Source organism: Schistocerca gregaria, chromosome 1 (assembly GCF_023897955.1).
Source record: "Schistocerca gregaria isolate iqSchGreg1 chromosome 1, iqSchGreg1.2, whole genome shotgun sequence".
Classification (NCBI taxonomy): domain Eukaryota; kingdom Metazoa; phylum Arthropoda; class Insecta; order Orthoptera; family Acrididae; genus Schistocerca; species Schistocerca gregaria.
The window spans coordinates 1,058,064,392-1,058,084,576 of NC_064920.1; the positions used below are offsets into that span (position 1 = coordinate 1,058,064,392).

At 38.8% G+C, this 20,185-nt stretch overlaps 1 protein-coding gene across 1 annotated transcript in view; it reads right to left on the reverse strand.

Annotated features, from left to right (window-relative positions):
- LOC126281065 (serine/threonine-protein phosphatase 6 regulatory ankyrin repeat subunit C-like) overlaps positions 1 to 20,185 on the reverse strand; it is a 333,306-nt gene that overhangs the window by 156,528 nt on the left and 156,593 nt on the right. Inside the window, exon 5 of the mRNA XM_049979813.1 lies at positions 5,255 to 5,308. Coding sequence (XP_049835770.1) covers positions 5,255 to 5,308 — 54 coding nt within the window. The remainder of the gene's footprint in view (positions 1 to 5,254; positions 5,309 to 20,185) is intronic.

Sequence of the window (20,185 nt, forward strand, 5' to 3'; positions counted from 1 at the left end):
CGATCTTGCTTGGCACATACTCATCTAACGCATATTGTACCATGGTTTTGAACTTTGTCCACTGATCCTCAACACTATCTGCACTTGAGACAAAACTTTTGTGTTGAGCCGTCAGGTACTCTGTAATCTGCTTTTTGTCACTTTTGCTAAACAGAAAAATCTTCCTACCTTTTTTAATATTTCTATTTACGGCTGAAATCATCGATGCAGTAACCGCTTTATGATCGCTAATTCCCTGTTCTGCATTAACTGATTCAAATAGTTCGGGTCTGTTTGTCACCAGAAGGTCTAATATGTTATCGCCACGAGTCGGTTTTCTGTTTAACTGCTCAAGGTAGTTTTCAGATAAAGCACTTAAAAATATTACACTGGATTCTTTGTCCTTGCCACCCATTATGAACGTTTGAGTCTCCCAGTCTATATCCGGCAAATTAAAATCTCCACCCAGAACTATAACATGTTGGGGAAATCAACTCGAAATATTTTCCAAATTATTCTTCAGGTGCTGAGCCACAACAGCTGCTGAGCCCGGGGGCCTATAGAGACATCCAATTACCATGTCTGAGCCTGCTTTAACTGTGACCTTCACCCAAATCATTTCACAATTCGAATCTTCGTCAACTTCCTTCGATACTATTGCACTTCTTATCACTATAAACACGCCTCCCCCTTCACTGTCCAGCCTATCTCTGCGGTATACATTCCAATCAGAGTTTAGGATTTCATTACTGTTTACGTCTGGTTTCAGCAAACTTTCTGTTCCTAGTACTATATGGGCGTTGTGACCGTTTATTAATGAGAGCAGTTCTGGGAGCTTTCTATAGACGCTCCTGCAGTTTACTATTAGCACATTAATATTGTTATTCCTTGTTGCATTTTGCCTACTCCTGCCTTGCCGCGTCTCAGGAGGCGTCTTGTCGGGCCTAGGGAGGGAATTCTCTAACCTAAAAAAACCCCATGTGCACTCCACACGTACTCCTCTACCCTCATAGCCACTTCCGGCGTGTAGTGCACGCCTGACCTATTCAGGGGGACCCTACATTTCTCCACCCGATAGCGGAGGTCAAGAAATTTGCACCCCAGCTCTCCGCAGAATCGTCTGAGCCTCTGGTTTAAGCCTTCCACTTGTCTCCAAACCAGAGGACCGCGATCGGTTCTGGGAACGATATTACAAATAGTTAGCTCTGATTCCACCCCGCGAGCGAGGCTTTCCGCCTTCACCAACTCCGCCAACCGCCTGTACGAACTGAGGATGACCTCTGAACCCAGACGGCAGGAGTCATTGGTGCCGACATGAGCAACAATTTGCAGTTGGGTGCCCCCAGTGCTCTCTATCGCCGCCGGTAGGGCCTCCTCCACATCTCGGATGAGACCCCCCGGCAAGCAGACAGAGTGAACACTGGCCTTCTTCCCCGACATTTCCGCTATTTCCCTAAGGGGCTCCATCGCCCGCCTAACGTTGGAGCTCCCAATAACTAATAAACCCCTCCCCCCGTGTGCCTGCACGGACCTTGCTGAAGCAGCGGCCACATGTCCACTCACAGGCAGAGCGGGCGATGCCACACGGCCAGCCTCCACATTGACCCTCCGCCTCATGCACCGCGAACGCCGCTGAACCCGCCACTCCCCTTGGGGAGAGGGTGGCCCAACCGCGCCCGGTACCCGCGAAGATGTCTTTATGCTGTGCAGCCTAAAAATGCAGCCCATAGCATCTTTTTCGAGCTGCCCTTCTGTTATATTTAGCTGACATTCTCATTCTGTCCACATGGATGGCCACCGACAAACTGTCACAGAGAAACAGCTGGACCATCCAGTTGCTGAACATGCTGCACAGCACAATGTGTTTCATTTCAATAACTGCTTTACAGCATATGCCATCAAAGTCCTTCCAACCAACACAGCTTTTGTGAATAGCACAGGTGGAAATTCACCCTGCAGTATTTCCTACATTCCCATAACCCCCCTGGCCTCAAACTTCACTAGCCCCTGTCCTTCACCTACCTATCTCCTTCCCCATACGTCTTTTCCCCTCAATTTCTCTCCCTTTCCATTCTCCCATCTCCCACCCCTTCTCCCCCCTCAAACTTGCCAACTGCACATCAGCCCTACCCCGTCTCCACTAAGTCCGTGCACACTTCCACAAGCAGCACTATGCCTTCCCCCATCCCTACCCTGCTATCTCTCCGTCCTCTTGTGCCCCCCCCCCCCCCCCCCCGCCCCCACACACACACCCTCCTTCCTCCTTACCCTCACATGCACATATTGCTTCTCCATAAGGCACAGTTGCTGTAGGCAGTCCAGCCTCAGCAACCAGAAACAGTGGTCATGTATATACGAGCTGTAATTGTGTGAATCTGTGTGTGTGTTTCTACTTTAGAAGAAAGCCTTTTGGCTGAAAGCTCAAATGTGTAGCAGTCTTGTTGTTGTGCCCATCTGCTACGTCTATACAGAAAGCAGCAAACTAACCTCTTTATAATATTAATGTACAAAGTAAGTATTAGAGCAGATTTTACAAAGTGTGAACAATGAGGTGTAGTGTTGGCTGACTCAGTGACAAGTACCTGTGAGAGAGAGACTGATGAACAAGAAATCAAAGTGTTGCAGACACTATTTACCCCAGGCAATGATGGTGGGCTCCTAATGAATGAAAAATTACTTGTCATAAAATTTCCTTGATACCATCACCATACTGAATAGAAGAATTTAGTACAGCACCTGCTCATGAAACTTGTCTTTGTTGGCAAGTATAGCTGGAATTTGGAGAGACAATACTCACAATTCAGCATGAAGCCATAAACATTTCCATGGAATGCATACAACACAGTGAACAGTTTTAATCACCCTTCCACAGACCATAGGAGCATCACACAATGAAACCAAGTTTAGAGCTCTACTGACAAACATGTATTATCTCTTGTTTTGAAAACAATTTCTTCTTGTTAGTTAGTTAGTTCCATGATCCATTGATCGGTCTCATATGATGTGGAACATGTCAAGTGTATAATAGATGTGCACATGAATCAAGCTTTTATTATTATTATTATTATTATTATTATGTACCCCATTCCCTTATATGGCATAAAATGCATATATTAATATATTATACCTATAGAATTATTTATTCATATTCAGGAATTCATCTGTGGTATAGAAGAAGATGTCAAGGAGTATGATTTCAATTTACTTTTGAAACTATTACTATTGTCTGTCAGACATTTTATTGCATCTGGTAATTCATTGAAAAGTTTAACAACAACATATTTTACACATTTCTTTGTCAAAGATAGGTTAAGTAGAGAATAGTGTAGGTCTGTCTTCCTTCTGGTGTAATAATCGTGAATGTCATTGCTATTTTTAAACTAGTCCATGTTTTTGAGAACAAATTTCATTGCCGAGTAATGTACTATGGGGCTGTTGTAAGAATTCCTAACCTTTTAAACAGATGCCTACAAGGTGTGCAGCTATGAGCTCCAAACATTGTTCTAACCACTTGCTTTTGAGCAGTGAATACTTGTTGCCTAAGAGTTGAGTTACCCCAAAATATTATTCTGTATGACATCAGAGTGAAAGTATGCAAAGTAGGTTACATTACTAATTTCTATAGCCTCAAAATTAGCAATTATTCTGATTGCAAAAGTTGCTGAACCTAGTCGCTTTAGGAGATTCAAAATATGAATTTCCCAATTGAGATTCTCATCTCTATATACACCCAAAAACTGAGTATGCACTAACCTGGCTACTGACATCTGTTGATGCATTCCTTCCAGTAGAAAACTTGATGTACTATGTTTTTTCAAACTTAAGAGCAAGCCCATTTGCAGAAAACCAATTAATAACTTTTCCAAAGACATTATTTATTACATTTTCTATTTGAGTTTCTTTACTGGGTTAATAATGACAGTTGTATCATCAGCAAACAGTGTCAGTTTAGCTTCTCATTTCAGATATGAAGGAAGGTCATTCACATACATCAAGAACAGAAGGGGACCCATGATCGAACCCTACAGAGCACCTAATGTAATTTCACCCCAGTTAGATGAAGTGGGAAAATTCCTAAAATCACTTAAAGCATATTAAGAAACTTTTTGCTTCTTGTCCTGTAGACATGACTTCAACTACTCATATGCTGTTCCATTTACATTATAGAATTGTAATTTCTGTAACATAATGTCATGATTCGCACAGTCAAATCATTTGGATGTCACAGAAAATTCGTATTGGTGACATTTTACTATTTAAAAACTCCATTATGTGGGCAGCGAAATTGCATATTGCTGTCTCAGTGGCACAGTATTATTGAAATCCAAACTGTGATTTACTAAGTGTCCCATTATTGTTGAGATAACTAACCACTCTTGAGTACATTACTTTCTCAATGATTTTTGAAAATGTCTTAAGGAAGGACACTGACCAGTAATTATTGACATTGTGGTGTCCTCTTTTCTGCAGGAAGGCTTGACAGTGGCATATTGTAAACTGTCTGGGAAAACACCTTGAGTTAGTGATGCATTAGATATGTGACAGAACACCATGTGTAACTGCTTCACATTGTTTTAATATCTTGTTAGAGATGTCATCTATTCGAACAGAACATTTCTTTTTCAAAGATTTAATGATTTTCCTTACTTCACAAGAGGTTGTTATGTGAAAATTGATCTAAGATTTCTCAAAACTGACACTTCCATGTACTACTTGGCTTTTTCTTTTGAACTATTCTCACCAAGTTTTTCACCTTTACAAAGGAAATGGTTGTTAAATACATTAGCTACTTGTGTACTGTTGGTTAAAATGGCATCATTCTCTTTAATTGTAATACTACCTACCCCAGTGGATACTTTTCCTGTCTGCCCTTCTAAAAACATTCCATACTGATTTGATTTTATTGCCTGAGTTGTTAATTTCACCTCTAATAAACATACTTCTCGATTTTCTGACTACTTTCCTCATCTTGAACAACCACAGACAGTTTCAAGGAATAATTACTAGTTTTAACCATTGCCAGCCATCTTAAAATCGACAAGACCTGCTGTTCTTTCTAAAATGTGGCCATTCTCTTTTATAGAACTAAATGAGAATTAATTTATTATTTCAGATACTGATAATGGCACCTGTCTCTGCCCCTATGCATTATTTTTCTCTCTCTCCCTTGATTGAAAAACATTTATAGAGATATTTTAAATAGACTTTTCATTATAAACATCATATGTATAATGTCTAAATGACTTTCTGCTGTTTCTAATTTTTTCATACTAACCTTACTGACATAATCTGTATGGTCAATCCATTCCCCATGTCTCACAGGATCTTGCTGGAATAAAAAGAAATATGAGATTACGTATTCTAGAATTCACATTATGATCAAGTTTTACATGATAACTGAAGCAATAAGTGAAACAGTAAACACCATAAAACTAAAACATATTAAGTAGAAAACAAATATTATGCTTCAGGAAGTTACTACTCTTTATTTTTTTATGTAGAACAATTTCAAACAGGACTTAATCAGACTGTAAAGTGTTTTAATGGAGGTACAGATCGGTATCAAAATCTAGAATTGAAACAAATCAGTTTCAAGATGGAAAGTGAAGGAGCTATAGCAGTTATTTGTGCGATTCAAAATTAATTGGTAATCTATGTGATAAAAGGCATTAGAGACAAAGTCATTACAAGCAAGGACAAAAGAGAGAGTGACTCAGAGCAAAACCATCTTGAAAAAGTGTTAGCTAATGTGCATGATAATTGGTAAGTTTGAAAAAGAATGCTTAGAATAAAAAGAAGACAAGGACAAGAAGAGAAGGGATGGAGGGAAAACAATAACTGAACAATAGCTGCAGCTTACAAGATCTATTTCCATACATTACAAGCAGACAATTATTTCAGATAAGAGGAGGAGTAAAAGCATTAGGAAACGAGGATAGAGTAGGTGAAAAGCTTGGAAGAAATTTTAAGCTAAAAACTGAAAACAAAATAAGTCACAACAGAGCATTCAGGGTAAGGTCTCAAAATTACTTTCACTTATAAGTGATGATAGTTATGCCCTTTATCCAGTATCAGGTCAGCTTGGGAAATTTATGATACTTCTCTACTTTTCCCAATTTTTCACCATTCTTCTTCTATATTCTGTAACTGTTTGTTTGAGTCCAATTTTCTTCTTCTTAAACGGCCTTGATGAAGTTGTTCTCTCTTGTGTGCATCTTCCTCTTGTCCTCAACGTAGGCCTCCATAACTTATTTTCATATTCGTCCACCTTCCATTCTCTGTAAACATCCTAACAATTTTAATCTATACGTTTTCATTCCTCTCAGTCCAATTTTTCTAACATCTTCATTCCTCACTCTGTGTTTCCTAATTTTTCCTAACATACTCATACTTCTTAGGAATTTCATTTTGCTGGTTCGCTTATCTTCTTGTCATTGTCCAGATCTTTGATGCATATGTCAATAAAGATGTAAAATAAGTCTTGTATGACACTTCCCTGCACTTCACTAACACCTCCATTCCCCAGACTAAGCACCCTACACCATCATAAAATGCATTTCTCTGCTGTACCATTTTACTAATTTCTACCTTCATCCTCACACACTGTATTACCACTCTTCCATGACGACTCTAGGAATATACTACAATCCTCTACAAATCACTCACACAGGGATCATGAAGACAAGACTAGAATAATTATAGCACATACAGATGCATTTGACAATCATTGTTACCACATTCCATATGTGAGTGGAATAGTTAGAAAGTCTAATAAATGATACAATGGGACGTACATTCTGCCATGCACTTCACATGGTTTGCAAAACATGGATGTAGATGTAGATGTAGACCACACTCTTACTTTTCTCCACACTGGATTTCATGCCATATTTCTCAACTTTTTCATTTAAAATATCTATTTGTTCATGTATGTCCTTACTGTTGTTTCCCTACTCCACAATATCACCAGCAAATAACACTAATTCCATCTCCCTTCCTCCATGAGTTTCTTATGTCTGTTTCACAGTTTTATCCAGCACCACTGCAAATAATAATGGTGACACCAAATTTTTTTGGTCTCAACCTTGTAACATTGTTAAACCAATCAGTTCTTCCAACTTGAATATGGACACAGCTGAAGCTTTTGTCATACATTGCCTTTAATATTTTATAGTATGTTTTCCATCTCACTTTCCTTCTGAAGTTCCCTGCACATTTTCTCTGGGAAAACTATTGGTATATCTTCACTAACAAGCAGACCATACAAACTTTCTCTCACTGGTTTTATTCATATTGACAGGGTATGTAAGGCATGACCAGGATCCATAATGTGTGAATAAGAAGCCACAACCCTCAACAATTTTTGAGAAAACCAAGTTTGAAAATTTTAGGTGTACTTACATATTTTGTATGGTCACCAGTAAGAAATGTGTCCACAGATGAGTGAGTAAGTGCATAGTTTCATAAGCATGAGGTTTCTGGATTGAATCTTGCTGCTGGTACTACTTTTTCTGTGAGTTATCTGCATCAATATTCAGTACTATAATTCAATATGCGTGGTACACCACAAAATTCTGTGACATCCAAGAACAATTTTTCAATGTAAAAAAAAGTCTGTTTTGCAATAGACACACTGAAAAAAAAACCATGGACGTGCAAAAATTTGGTGTTTTTTCCATCTGTTGTATGTCACAATAATTATTGTTTTCCATATTCCTACAACCATTATCATCTTGATTCATGCAGTGCTGCATAGGTTACCCATTATACATGTCAGAAATGTAGATACAATTATATAAATAAAATTACTACAGTCATTTGATTAAAAGTTATCATATACCCGTTTTTCATTTCCAATCTCCTTAAGAAAAAACTCTCTCGTTTTTTGTATTAAAGATTAGGAAAATAGTAAATGAATGACTAGATATCAATACTTTTCACAATTCATAATAAATCTGTTGTTAGTATTATGGTGAATGAAAAATAAACTACCAGCAGTGAGATTTGATCCAAAGACCTTGCCCATATGAAACTAAGTGCTTACTCCCTTCGCTGTGAATTCCGTGAACAAAACTTACAGCATAAGCAAGTTATTAATTCTCAAACTTGATTTTCTCAAAAACAATTGAAAGTTGCTTCTTCGTCTTTACATATGTTAAAGTCCTAGTCATTCCCTAAACACCCTATCAAATGAATCATATCAGTGAGGGAAGTCTGCACTGTCCCCTTGAAAGTCAAGAAATGTCATAACAAGATCTTTCCCCTACTCTGAATACCTTTCCACCAACTGTCTCATAATAAAGATTGGATCCACTGTTGTTCTTCTGTATTGAAGGCAGTACAGCTTGTTAATCTCACCCACCCACACATCACCAGTAAATTTTCAATCTCTTCATAAAGATTAATTTGTTTCAAAAACTTCAAGACATGTAAGAAGTTTTCAACAATTACTTTTTTAATACCGCACAGAAGTTAATAAATACACAGCCAGCCAGTCACTCAGTTCACAAAATTCATCCAAACACATTATTCATGTATCCAGCAACACCTCAGGAACTGTCAAGAATCCTAAAAGAATTACCTAATACATATAAGAAGAGTGCAAAACATGATACAGTTCATTATAGGTTAGTTTCAGTATTGTCAGGCTTCAGAAAAATTATGGAAAACATGTTCCTTAGAAGACTCAAAGTTTTCTTAAGTAAAGTGAGGTTGATAAGTGACTCCCAATATGGGTTCACATCTGGAAAGTCAGTTCAGACAGACAGCAAATTTTGCCTTCTTAAATGAAGTATTAAAAGCAGTGGATGATAAGCAACATGTATCTTGGATATTTCTGTATCCAAGTAAAGTCTTCAATGTTGTTGATCATGGCATTCTCTTGCATAAATTAAGTAATAATGGAATTAGAGGTCAGTCTCAAAGGTGGCTCCAGTTATATCTCAGTAATCATCAGCAGATTACAGAAATAAAACTCAAAGTTAGTGAAACACAAAAAAATTCCTAGTTTTTACAGTGATGAGGAGAAAATCAAGTATGAAGTCTCACAAGGGTCAGTTCTAGGACCTGTCCTATTTCTGCTGTATATAAATGACTTTGCTAGTAAAATACATGATGGATCCACTGCACTCTTTGATGAAGACTCTAACATTCTAATTAAATGACAGAATGAGGAAACTCTGCAGGAGGCTGCAATATCAGTTATGCATACCTTAACACACTGATTCATGAGCAATAGGCTTATCAAAAATTCTGAAAAAACTGTGGCAGTTAACTTCCATGCCGTATATAACCTCCATCCTGCAAACCCTGTTTTCACTATCGAAGGAAAGAATGTGTTGAAGCTTATTGTTGTTGCTGTGGTGTTCAGTCCAGAGATGGCTTTGATGCAGCTCTCCATGCTACTATATCCTGTGCAAGCTGCTTCATCACCCAGTACCTACTGAAACCTACATCCTTCTGAATCTGCTTAGTGTATTCATCTCTTGGTATCCCTCTGCAATTTTTACCCTCCACGCTGCCCTCCAATACTAAACTGGTGATCCCTTGATGCCTCAGAATAAGTCCTCCCAACCGATCACTTCTTCTAGTCAAGTTGGGGCACAAATTTCTCTTCTCCCCAATTCTACTCAATACCTTCTCATTAGTTATGTGATCTACCCATCTAATCTTCAGCATTCTTCTATAGCACCACATTTCAAAACCTTCTATTCTCTTCTTGTCTAAACTATTTATTGTCCGTGTTTCACTTCCATACATGGCTACACAGTACACAAATAGTTTCAAAAATGATGGCCTTACATTTAATTCTATACTTGATGTTAATAAATTACTATTCCTCTTCCCTTGCCATTGCCAGTCTACATTTTACATCCTCTCTACTTCGGCCATCATCAGTTATTTTGCTCCCAAATAGCAAAACTCATCTACTACTTTAACTGTATCTTTTCCTAGTCTAATTCCCTCAGCATTACCTGATTTAATTCGACTACATTCCATTATACTCATTTAGCTTTTGTTGATGTTCATCTTATATCCTCCTTTCAAGACACTGTCCATTACATCCAATTGCTCTTCCAGGTCCTTTGCTGTCTCTGACAGAATTACAATGTCATTGATGAACTTCAAAGTTTTTATTTCTTCTCCATGAATTTTAATACCTACTCCAAATTGTTCTTTTGTTTCCTTTACTGCTTGCTCAATATACAGATTGAATAACATCGGGGATAGGTTAAAACCCTGTTTCACTCCCTTCCCAACCACTGCTTCCCTTCCCTGTCCCTCGACTTGTACAACTGCCATCTGATTTCTGTACAAATTGTTAATAGCCTTTCGCTCCTTGTATTTTAACTCTGCCATCTCCAGAATTTGAAACAGCGTATTCCAGTCAACATTGTCTAAGGCTTTCTCTAAGTCTACAAATGCTAGAAACATAAGTTTGCCTTTCCTTAACCAATCTTGTAAGATAAGTTGTAGGGCCAGTATTGACTCACATGTTCCAACATTTCTACAGAGTCCAAACTGATCTTCCCCAGGGTCGGCTTCTACCAGTTTTTCCATTTGTCTGTAAAGAATTTGCATTAGTATTTTGCAGCGGTGACTCATTAAACTGATAGTTCAGTAAATTTCACCTCTGCCAACACCTGCTTTCTTTGGGATTGAAATTATTGTATTCTTCTTGAAGTCTGAAGGTATTTTGACAGTCTCATACATCTTGCTCACCAGATGGTAGAGTTTGGTCAGGGCTAGCTCTCCCAAGGCTTTCAGTAGTTATAATGGAATGTTGTCTACTCCTGGAGCCTTTTTTCTTCTTAGGTCTTTCAGTGCTCTGTCAAACTCTTCACGCAGTATCATATCTCCCAATTTATCTTCATCTACATTCTGTTCCATTTCCATGATATTGTCCTCAAGTACATTGCCCTTGTATATACCATCTATATACTCCTTCCACCTTTCTGTTTTCCCTTCTTTGTTTAGAACTGGGTTTCCATATGAGCTCTTGATATTCATGCAAGTGGTTCTCTTTTCTCCAAAGGTCTCTTTAATTTTCCTGTAGGAAGTATCTACCTTAGCCTTAGTTATACAAGCCTCTACATCCTTACATTTGTCCTCTAGCTATTCCTGCTTAGCAATTTTGCACTTCCTGTCGATCTCATTTTTGAGACATTTGTATTCTTTTGCCTGCTTCATTTACTGCATTTTTAAATTTTCTCCTTTCATCAATTAAATTCAATATTTTTTTCTGTTACCTAAGGATTTCTACTAGCCCTCATCTTTTTACCTACTTGATCCTCTGTTGCCTTCACCACTTCATCCCTCAGTATCTCCAGGTTTCTTCCATGTATACAATCTTCTTTTATGATTCTTGAACCAAGTGTTAGTTATGATTAAGTTATTCTCTGTGCAGAATTCTACCAGGCGGCTTCCTCTTCCATTTCTTCTCCCCAATCGATATTCACCTACTACGTTTCCTTCTCTTCCTTTTCCTGCTATCGAATTCCAGTCACCCATGACTATTAAATTTTCCTCCCCCTTCACTACCTGGATAATTTTTTTATCTCATCATACATTTCATCAATCTCTTTGTCATCTACAGAGATAGTTGGCTCTGGTTACTTTGGTCCTTGTGGGTTTCCTTTGGTCCAACATCAAAAAAAGTTTTAAATTTTTGTGGTGAACAAACAAAACATTGGGTTTAAAATATATTTTATACCCTACTTGAGGGCATTTTAATAGTTTTGGGTAATTTAAAATTTTTACCACTGGCAACAATGGAGTTTTCGTAAACTTTTGTTTTGATGTGTGATCTGATTATCTCCAAACTTTTCATCATGAATGAATTCAGTAACAAGATTCCTTATTCTTTTTTTTACACAGTGCATGTTTAACTTTCTGTAAACTTTATCTAAAAACTAGTTTTTCAGGGCTACTTTGTACCAGGCCTAATTTGGACTAAAGTAGCCCCATCAATTTACAAATACGATTTTTACTTCCAAATTAAAAACAAAAATAGTTTTACTAACATTGTTGTATATATTACTGTTGTGCAATATTGTTTTGGTTGTTTTTGTTCCAATTGCTGATTGTAGAATTACGAGAACCTATGATAGAAAGCCAGGTTCAAGAAAGTACATTGACTATTTTTTGGAAGGTTGTTTGAAGGAGATATGAAGTGGAGTAAGAACGCAATGAAGTGCATGTCAGTATTACAATGTACCAGGAAGCACAATAATAAATAACAGGAGTGCATAGTAAAGAGTTTTAAAAACAACTATCCAGGTCCCCATTGGACAGTGTCATTTAGAAAATGTCTCCCTGAATTAACGATGCAACATTAAACGAGTAAGGGCTGATACTGATGAAATGGTAGTCAGTGTTTATTTCGACAACAATCAAACTATTCTCAGTCAAACTCTTTGCCTTTACATACGTCTGCTTGTGTCTGTATATGTGCGGATGGATATGTGTGTGTGTGTGTGAGTGTGTGTGTGTGTGCGAGCGTATACCTGACTTTTTTCCCCCTAAGGTAAGTCTTTCCGCTCCTGGGATTGGAATGACTCCTTACCCTCTCCCTCAAAACCCTTATAGAATTTTGTGTGTGTGTTTGTTAGTGTCCCTATCAACATACCAATGCTTTCATTTGGTAAGTTACGTCATCTTTGTATATATAATAGAGGGAATATATATATATGTTAGGTTAGGTTAGGTTATATATATAAACAAAGATGATGTGACTTACCAAACGAAAGTGCTGGTAGGTCGATAGACACACAAACAGACACAAACATACACACAAAATTCAAGCTTTTGCAGCCAACTGTTGCTTCATCAGGAAAGAGGAAAGGAGAGGGAAAGACAAAAGGCTGTGGGTTTTAAGGGAGAGGGTAAGGAGTCATTCCAATCCTGGTAGTGGAAAGAATTACCTTAGGGGGAAAAATGGACAGGTATACACTCGCACACACACACACACACACACACACACACACACACACACACACACACACACACACACACATCCATCCGCACATACACAGACACAACCAGACATTTGTAAAGGCAAAGGGTTTGGGCAGAGATGTCAGTTGAGGCGGAAGTACACAGGCAAAGATGTTGTTGAAAGACAGGTGAGGTATGAGTGGCGGCAACTTGAAATTAGCGGAGGTTGAGGCCTGGCGGATAACGAGAAGAGAGGATATACTGAAGGGCAAGTTCCCATCTCCGGAGTTCTGACAGATTGGTGTTAGTGGGAAGTATCCAGATAACCCGGACGGTGTAACACTGTGGCAAGATGTGCTGGTCGTGCACCAACGCATGTTTAGCCACAGAGTGATCCTCATTACCAACAAACACTGTCTGCCTGTGTCCGTTCATGCAAATGGACAGTTTGTTGCTGGTCATTCCCACATAGAAAGCTTCACAGTGTAGGCAGGTCAGTTGGTAAATCATGTGGGTGCTTTCACACGCTCTGCCTTTGATCGTGTACACCTTCTGGGATACAGGACTGGAGTAGGTGGTGGTGGGAGGGTGCATGGGACAGGTTTTACACCGGGGGCGGTTACAAGGGTAGGAGCCAGAGGGTAGGGAAGGTGGTTGGGGATTTCATAGGGATGTAGGTTAGGTGGATGGCGGAAAGACACTCTTGGTGGAGAGGGGAGGATTTCATGAAGGATGGATCTCATTTCAGGGCAGGATTAGCGGAAGTCATATCCCTGCTGGAGAGTCACATTCAGAGTCTGATCCAGTCCCGGAAAGTATTCTGTCACAAGTGGTGCACTTTTGGGGTTCTTCTGTGAGAGGTTCTGGGTTTGAGGGGATGAGGAAGTGGCTCTGGTTATTTGCTTCTGTACCAGGTCGGGAGGGTAGTTGCGGGATGCGAAAGCTGTTTTCAGGTTGTTGGTGTAATGGTTCAGGGATTCAGGACTGGAGCAGATTCGTTTGCAACAAAGACCTAGGCTGTAGGGAAGGGACCGTTTGATGTGGAAGGGGTGGCAGCTGTCATAACGGAGGTACTGTTGCTTGTTGGTGGGTTTGATGTGGACGACGTGTGAAGCTGGACATTGGACAGATGGAGGTCAACGTCAAGGAAAGTGCCATGGGATTTGGCATAGGACGAAGTGAATCTGACGGAACTGAAGGAGTTGAGGTTGGAGAGGAAATTTTGGAGTTCTTCTTCAGTGTGAGTCCAGATCATGAAGATGTCATCAATAAATCTGTACCAAACTTTGGGTTGGCAGGCCTGGGTAACCAAGAAGGCTTCCTCTAAGCGACCCATGAATAGGTTGGCGTACGAGGGGGCCATCCTGGTACCCATGGCTGTTCCCTTTAATTGTTGGTATGTCTGGCCTTCGAAAGTGAAGAAGTTGTGGGTCAGTATGAAGCTGGCTAAGGTAATGAGGAAAGAGGTTTTAGGTAGGGTGGCAGGTGATCGGCGTGAAAGGAAGTGCTCCATCGTAGCGAGGCCCTGGACGTGTGGAATATTTGTGTATAAGGAAGTGGCATCAATGGTTACAAGGATGGTTTCTGGGGGTAACAGATTGGGTAAGGATTCCAGGCGTTCGAGAAAGTGGTTGGTGTCTTTGGTGAAGGATGGGAGACTGCATGTAATGGGTTGAAGGTGTTGATCTACGTAGGCAGAGATACGTTTTGTGGGGGCTTGGTAACCAGCTACAATAGAGCGGCCGGGATGACTGGGTTTGTGAATTTTAGGAAGAAGGTAGAAGGTAGGGGTGTAGGGTGTCGGTGGGGTCAGGAGGTTGATGGAGTCAGGTGAAAGGTTTTGTAGGGGGCCTAAGGTTCTAAGGATTCCTTGAAGTTCTGAATGGACATCAGGAATGGAATTACCTTGGCAAACTTTGTATGTAGTGTTGTCTGAAAGCTGACGCAGTCCCTCAGCGACATACTCCCAATGATCAAGTACCACGGTCGTGGAACCCTTGCCCGCCGGAAGAATGACGATGGATCGGTCAGCCTTCAGATCACGGATAGCCTGGGCTTCAGCAGTGGTGATGTTGGGAGTAGGATTAAGGTTTTTTAAGAAGGACTGAGAGGCAAGGCTGGAAGTGAGAAATTCCTGGAAGGTTTGGAGAGGGTGATTTTGAGGAAGAGGAGGTGGGTCCCGCTGTGATGGAGGATGGAACTGTTCCAGGCAAGGTTCAATTTGGATAGTGTCTTGGGGAGTTGGATCATTAGAAGTAGGATTAGGATCATTTTTCTTCATGGCAAAGTGATATTTCCAGCAGACAGTACGAGTGTAGGACAGTAAATGACTGACGAGGGCTCACCTTCAGCCCCACTCCCAGATTCAACCAAACAGCCCTCGTCAATATATAACTTCTGCGCAATTTCAGTGAAGTAAAGTGTTCATTGTAAATAATTGTGTGTGTGTGTGTGTGTGTGTGTGTGTGTGTGTGTGTGTGTGTAAGTACAATCTAACTTCTGCACCATTTCAGTGCAGTAATGTGTTCATCATAAATAAGTATTATAGTTGTTCTATTAGATGTTTATTACCTTATAAATTAAAAATCCTTTTTTTCCATTAAAATTTACTGCATTAGTGTTTGTAAAATAATTATTTCATTTTGTGTTCATTTAAAAATGACAATCATTCCACTTGGGACCTGTAGAAGTTACATTTGCTTATTTGTTTCAGTTGTAAATATTTGGCATGTATTATTGTTTTTCTGACATGTTCTACATCCTGGAGGACCTCCTTACTACAGATCAATTGGAATGAAAGTAAATTTGATGGTTCAGATGCCTCTAAGCACTATGGGACTTAACATCTGAAGTCATCAATTCCCTAGACTTAGAACTACTTAAAACTAACTAACCTAAAGATATCACACACATCCATGCCCGAGGAAGGATTTGAACCTGCGGAAAGTAAATCTAATCTAATCTAGAGAAGAAGGAAAATATTATATCTGGATTTAAAAAAATAGATTACATGCCTTTTGACAGAACCAAAGTACTGGGGTGCTTGCCTCAACATGGTAAACAGCCCTATGACAAATGTAATTGGAGCAAGTTTTATGCATCACCTTGCAGAAAAAGGAAGGATATGACAAAATGTACTAGGTCAACTAAGAAACGTAAGAAGTTGGATGTTCCAGCTGGAAAGAGTTTTGGTTCAGAGTTGTTTGATGAGTAAAAACGAAATGGGCTTTGAGGTGCATCAACTTCTACACCTAAGCAACAGTGCTTCTTTCTTTAACTGAAAGTGAATCTGAAGATTTTGATGTAGAATTTGGTACCATCAATCCTATCAAGGAAGCACCACCGGCACCAGACCTACAATCATTCAAAAGTAACTTGAAAGAAGGTGACTTTGTTATTGTCATGTATGAAGGAAAGCACTATCCAGGATCAATAACAAAACTACCTGATGGGCAAGAGTTAGGCCCTACAGTAGACTGTATGAGCAAGACCAAATGTCCTGGAAGTGGCCTGAAGAAAAGGTTATTCTTGTTTATGAGTGGACTAACATGCTCATGAAACAAGAACACTTTAAGATTTCGGGGGTTTCTGGTTTTGAGTTGGTATAAGAAACTAGCATTCAAAAAGTCTGTAGAACAAAAATACAGGTTTTTCATGCTCTTCAGATCAAATCTAAAATTTTGTTTTCTTTATAGGCATTTCAAGAAGTAAATAATTTTATTTGCTACTTTGTATTGTCATTTCATTACCTGATCATAGTGTAAGGGGTTACAATAGTTCTACATGTGATTTGTATTCAATTTGTATTAAAATAAGTGAGTGGTCCAAAGTAGCCCTAAGCAGGGGTTAAATTAAAAATAAAAATGATAATTTCTTCAAAAAAAGATCATACAGTTATTTCTTTATACGTTGTTAATTGGTTAGAAACTCAATTCTGACACTGATAATCCATATATTATATTTGTTATTAATTAATATGCAAGTTAAAACATGAAACACTGGCCCAAAGTACTAAAATGATACTTGGACAAATAAATAAATAACCTTTTTTTTATCATCATTTTCTCATTGTTGGCTGCAGTTCATCACCTCTATGGTTAGATTCCTGAGGCTGATTTTTTTTAACTTTGTGGGTTCCAGATGATGCAATAAATATAAAGTAAAGTTGTTGCGATTTAGAAAGCATTGTTCTTATGAAACACAATTCACTCTTTTCTCACATGAAGTTTTGATGGTTATCAACAAAGGATTTCAAATTCATTACATATTTTTAGTTTTCTAGGAAGCTTTTGAAACCACACCTCACAAATAGCTTATAATCAAACTGCGTGCAAATCAAATATCACCTGAAATATGTGACTGGATTCATGAATTTCAGTCAGAGAGGTCACAGTTCATAGTAACTGATGGAATGTCATCAAGTAAAACAGAAATGCTTTCTGGATGGATAAAAAATCTACTCACTAAGCAGCGGCAGAAAACACACATAAATGAAGATTGTAATTGGGCAAGCTTTCAGAGCCAGAGGCTCTTTCTTCAGGTAGAAGGGTTGAATGAGAAAGAAGAGGGGTGAAAGAAAAGGACTGGAAAGGCCTAGGAAAGGGGGAAGATTTTGGAAAAGTCACCCAGAACTACCAGTCAGGGAAGACTTACCACTCAGGATGAGAAGGAATGACGATTGTTGGGGCTGCATCAGATGAGATTTGAAAACTGAGAGCTTCAAGATGGAAGATATGGTAATATGCAAGACAGTGCTGCTTAAACATTATACATGAGTTAATAAGAGTGAAAAGCTAAGTCCATTGTGCATAACAGAGGTGAGAAGGGGGCAGTGAAAAATAGATGAGTAAGACAATTATCTTCTGCATGGAGAAGGAGACAATTGTCTTACCTCTCTATTTTTCACTGCCCCCTTCCCACCTCTGTTATGCACAATGCACTTAGCTTTTCACTCTTATTAACTCATGCATGATGTTTAAGCAGTACTCTCTGTCTTGCATATTACCCTGCCTTCCAACTTTAAGGTCTCAGGTTTTCAAATCTCATCCAGTGCAGTCCCTAACAGTCAGTCTTTCCACAAAGCACACAGAAACATAATATTCCTGTATGTGAAATTCTTGGAAAGGAAACACTTCACCAGGCATGGTATGCATTTAAATATTCATTGGAAAACGTTCATAGGTTCTAGAATAAATGAGATGGCTGAGATGATGTACACAAAAAATAACACCGTGCCTGGCTGAGCGGTTCTAGGCGCTTCAGTCTGACACTGCGCGACCGCTACGGTCGCAGGTTCAAATCCTGCCACGGGCATGGATGTGTGTGATGTCCTTAGGTTAGTTAGGTTTAAGTAGTTCTAAGTTCTAGGGGACTGATGACCTCAGAAGTTAAGTCCCATAGTGCTCAGAACCATTTGAGCCAACATCATGCCTCTTACTGTATCAACTCAAAATGGAGAAGCCATCTCATCACAGATGACACCAGCACCAAAGCAGCAGAACAAACACAACCAATAGCAGTTACACAAAATGCAGCAGTACACACAATAATCGGAACATCAATGCCAACAACAGAATCACCATCAACAGCAGCATCACAGACAGCAGTAACAGCAGAAATCCCAGGAATAGCAGAAGCAGCAGCAGACACGGAAACAACCATCCATGGGGCAGCAAGTAGATGGTAAAGGACACCTCCTTCCCATCTGAAGGATTTTTTAATTGCAGATATGACAAAAAAGAAGCCACCAAGATAAGGAACATTAAACGTCTAACAGTACTCCACCAAAATATTCAGTGTGTAAAAAACAAAGTGCAACAGCTGGAAGTCGAATTACAAATAGCACTGTTATCTGTATAACAAAGCACTGGTGTAAAGAAAGTGAAATCTTATATATAAATTTACCCTCATATGTCCAAGCAAGTTCTTACTGCAGAAACACAATGAAAGGTGGAGGATCGTGTATTTATGTTAAGAATGGCATTGAATTTAAAGTCAGAAATAATATTATCATAGACAAAGACTTTGAAGTGTCAGCAATAGAGATAGTTGCTATAAATACACCCAAGAAACTAACTATATTATGTGTATTTCATACTCCCAGTGGTAATTTAGAGATATTCTTTTCAAAACTTTTACAAAGCCTAGAACAGGCGTTGACTCTGAAACATAATATCCTTTTGTGTGGGGACTTTAACATAAATACAAATAAAACAGATGACACCAGTAACACATTTATGAATATCCTACATTGTTTTGGTCTATCATCACTATTCAACTGTGCAACAAGAATAACCACACATTCATCAACTACCATTGACCATGTAGCTACAGATGTAGGCAGAGAAAACTGTGATGTACTTGTCAAAAATCTGGGACTGTCTGACCATCTATGTCAGATTATAAAAGTAAAAGCTTGTGTAAAAGAAGAATCAAAACTGCATGTATATAAAAGAGTCTACTCTCCATCAGCTTTGCAAGAGTTTTCCTTGAAGTTAGCACATGACAGGTTGGGAAGGAGTATATATAGAAACTAAAGTGAATAGCAAGTTCTCCAGTTTTATGTCTTAGTTTAAATTAAAATTTGAAGAAACATTCCCCAAAGCATTAATTCCCGTTAGAACACCCACCAACAATAAATGGATTACTAAAGGAATAAGAAAAAGTGCTCAAACTTGTAAATACCTAAACTCCATTAAAAAGGACAATAGTCATCCAGTTTTTTTGCACTACTACAAAAACTACAAAAGGATCTACAGGGAGGTATTCAACACTGAAAAAAAATCAGCCAACGATAGGTTCATAAAATTGGTCAATAATAAAAGTAAAGCTACATGGACTGTAGTGAAACAAGAAACAGGAACTGTGAAACAGAGAGATACAAACACACAAATCAGGCACAAAGAAAACATAGAAAGTAACCCGAAAGAATTAGCAAGTTATGTGAATACCTACTTTAGCAGCATTGCAATGAACTTACAGAAAATTTTTCCAAAAGGTGCTAATCAACCAATACAGAAGCATATAGCAAACTCAATGGTATTGCTTCCAACTACTGATAAGGAAGCATGCAATGTTGTAAAGCAATTAAAGAACAAAAACTCAGCAGGTTTAGATGAAATCCCAATGTGTGTGCTGAAAAAATGCATAAACAGTATCAAAGCTCGACTAACAGACATCATAAATGAATCCTTCAAAACTGGTTGCTTCCCTGACTATCTGAAGCATGCCAAAATTTTACCAGTTCACAAGAAAGGTGATGTAGAAAATG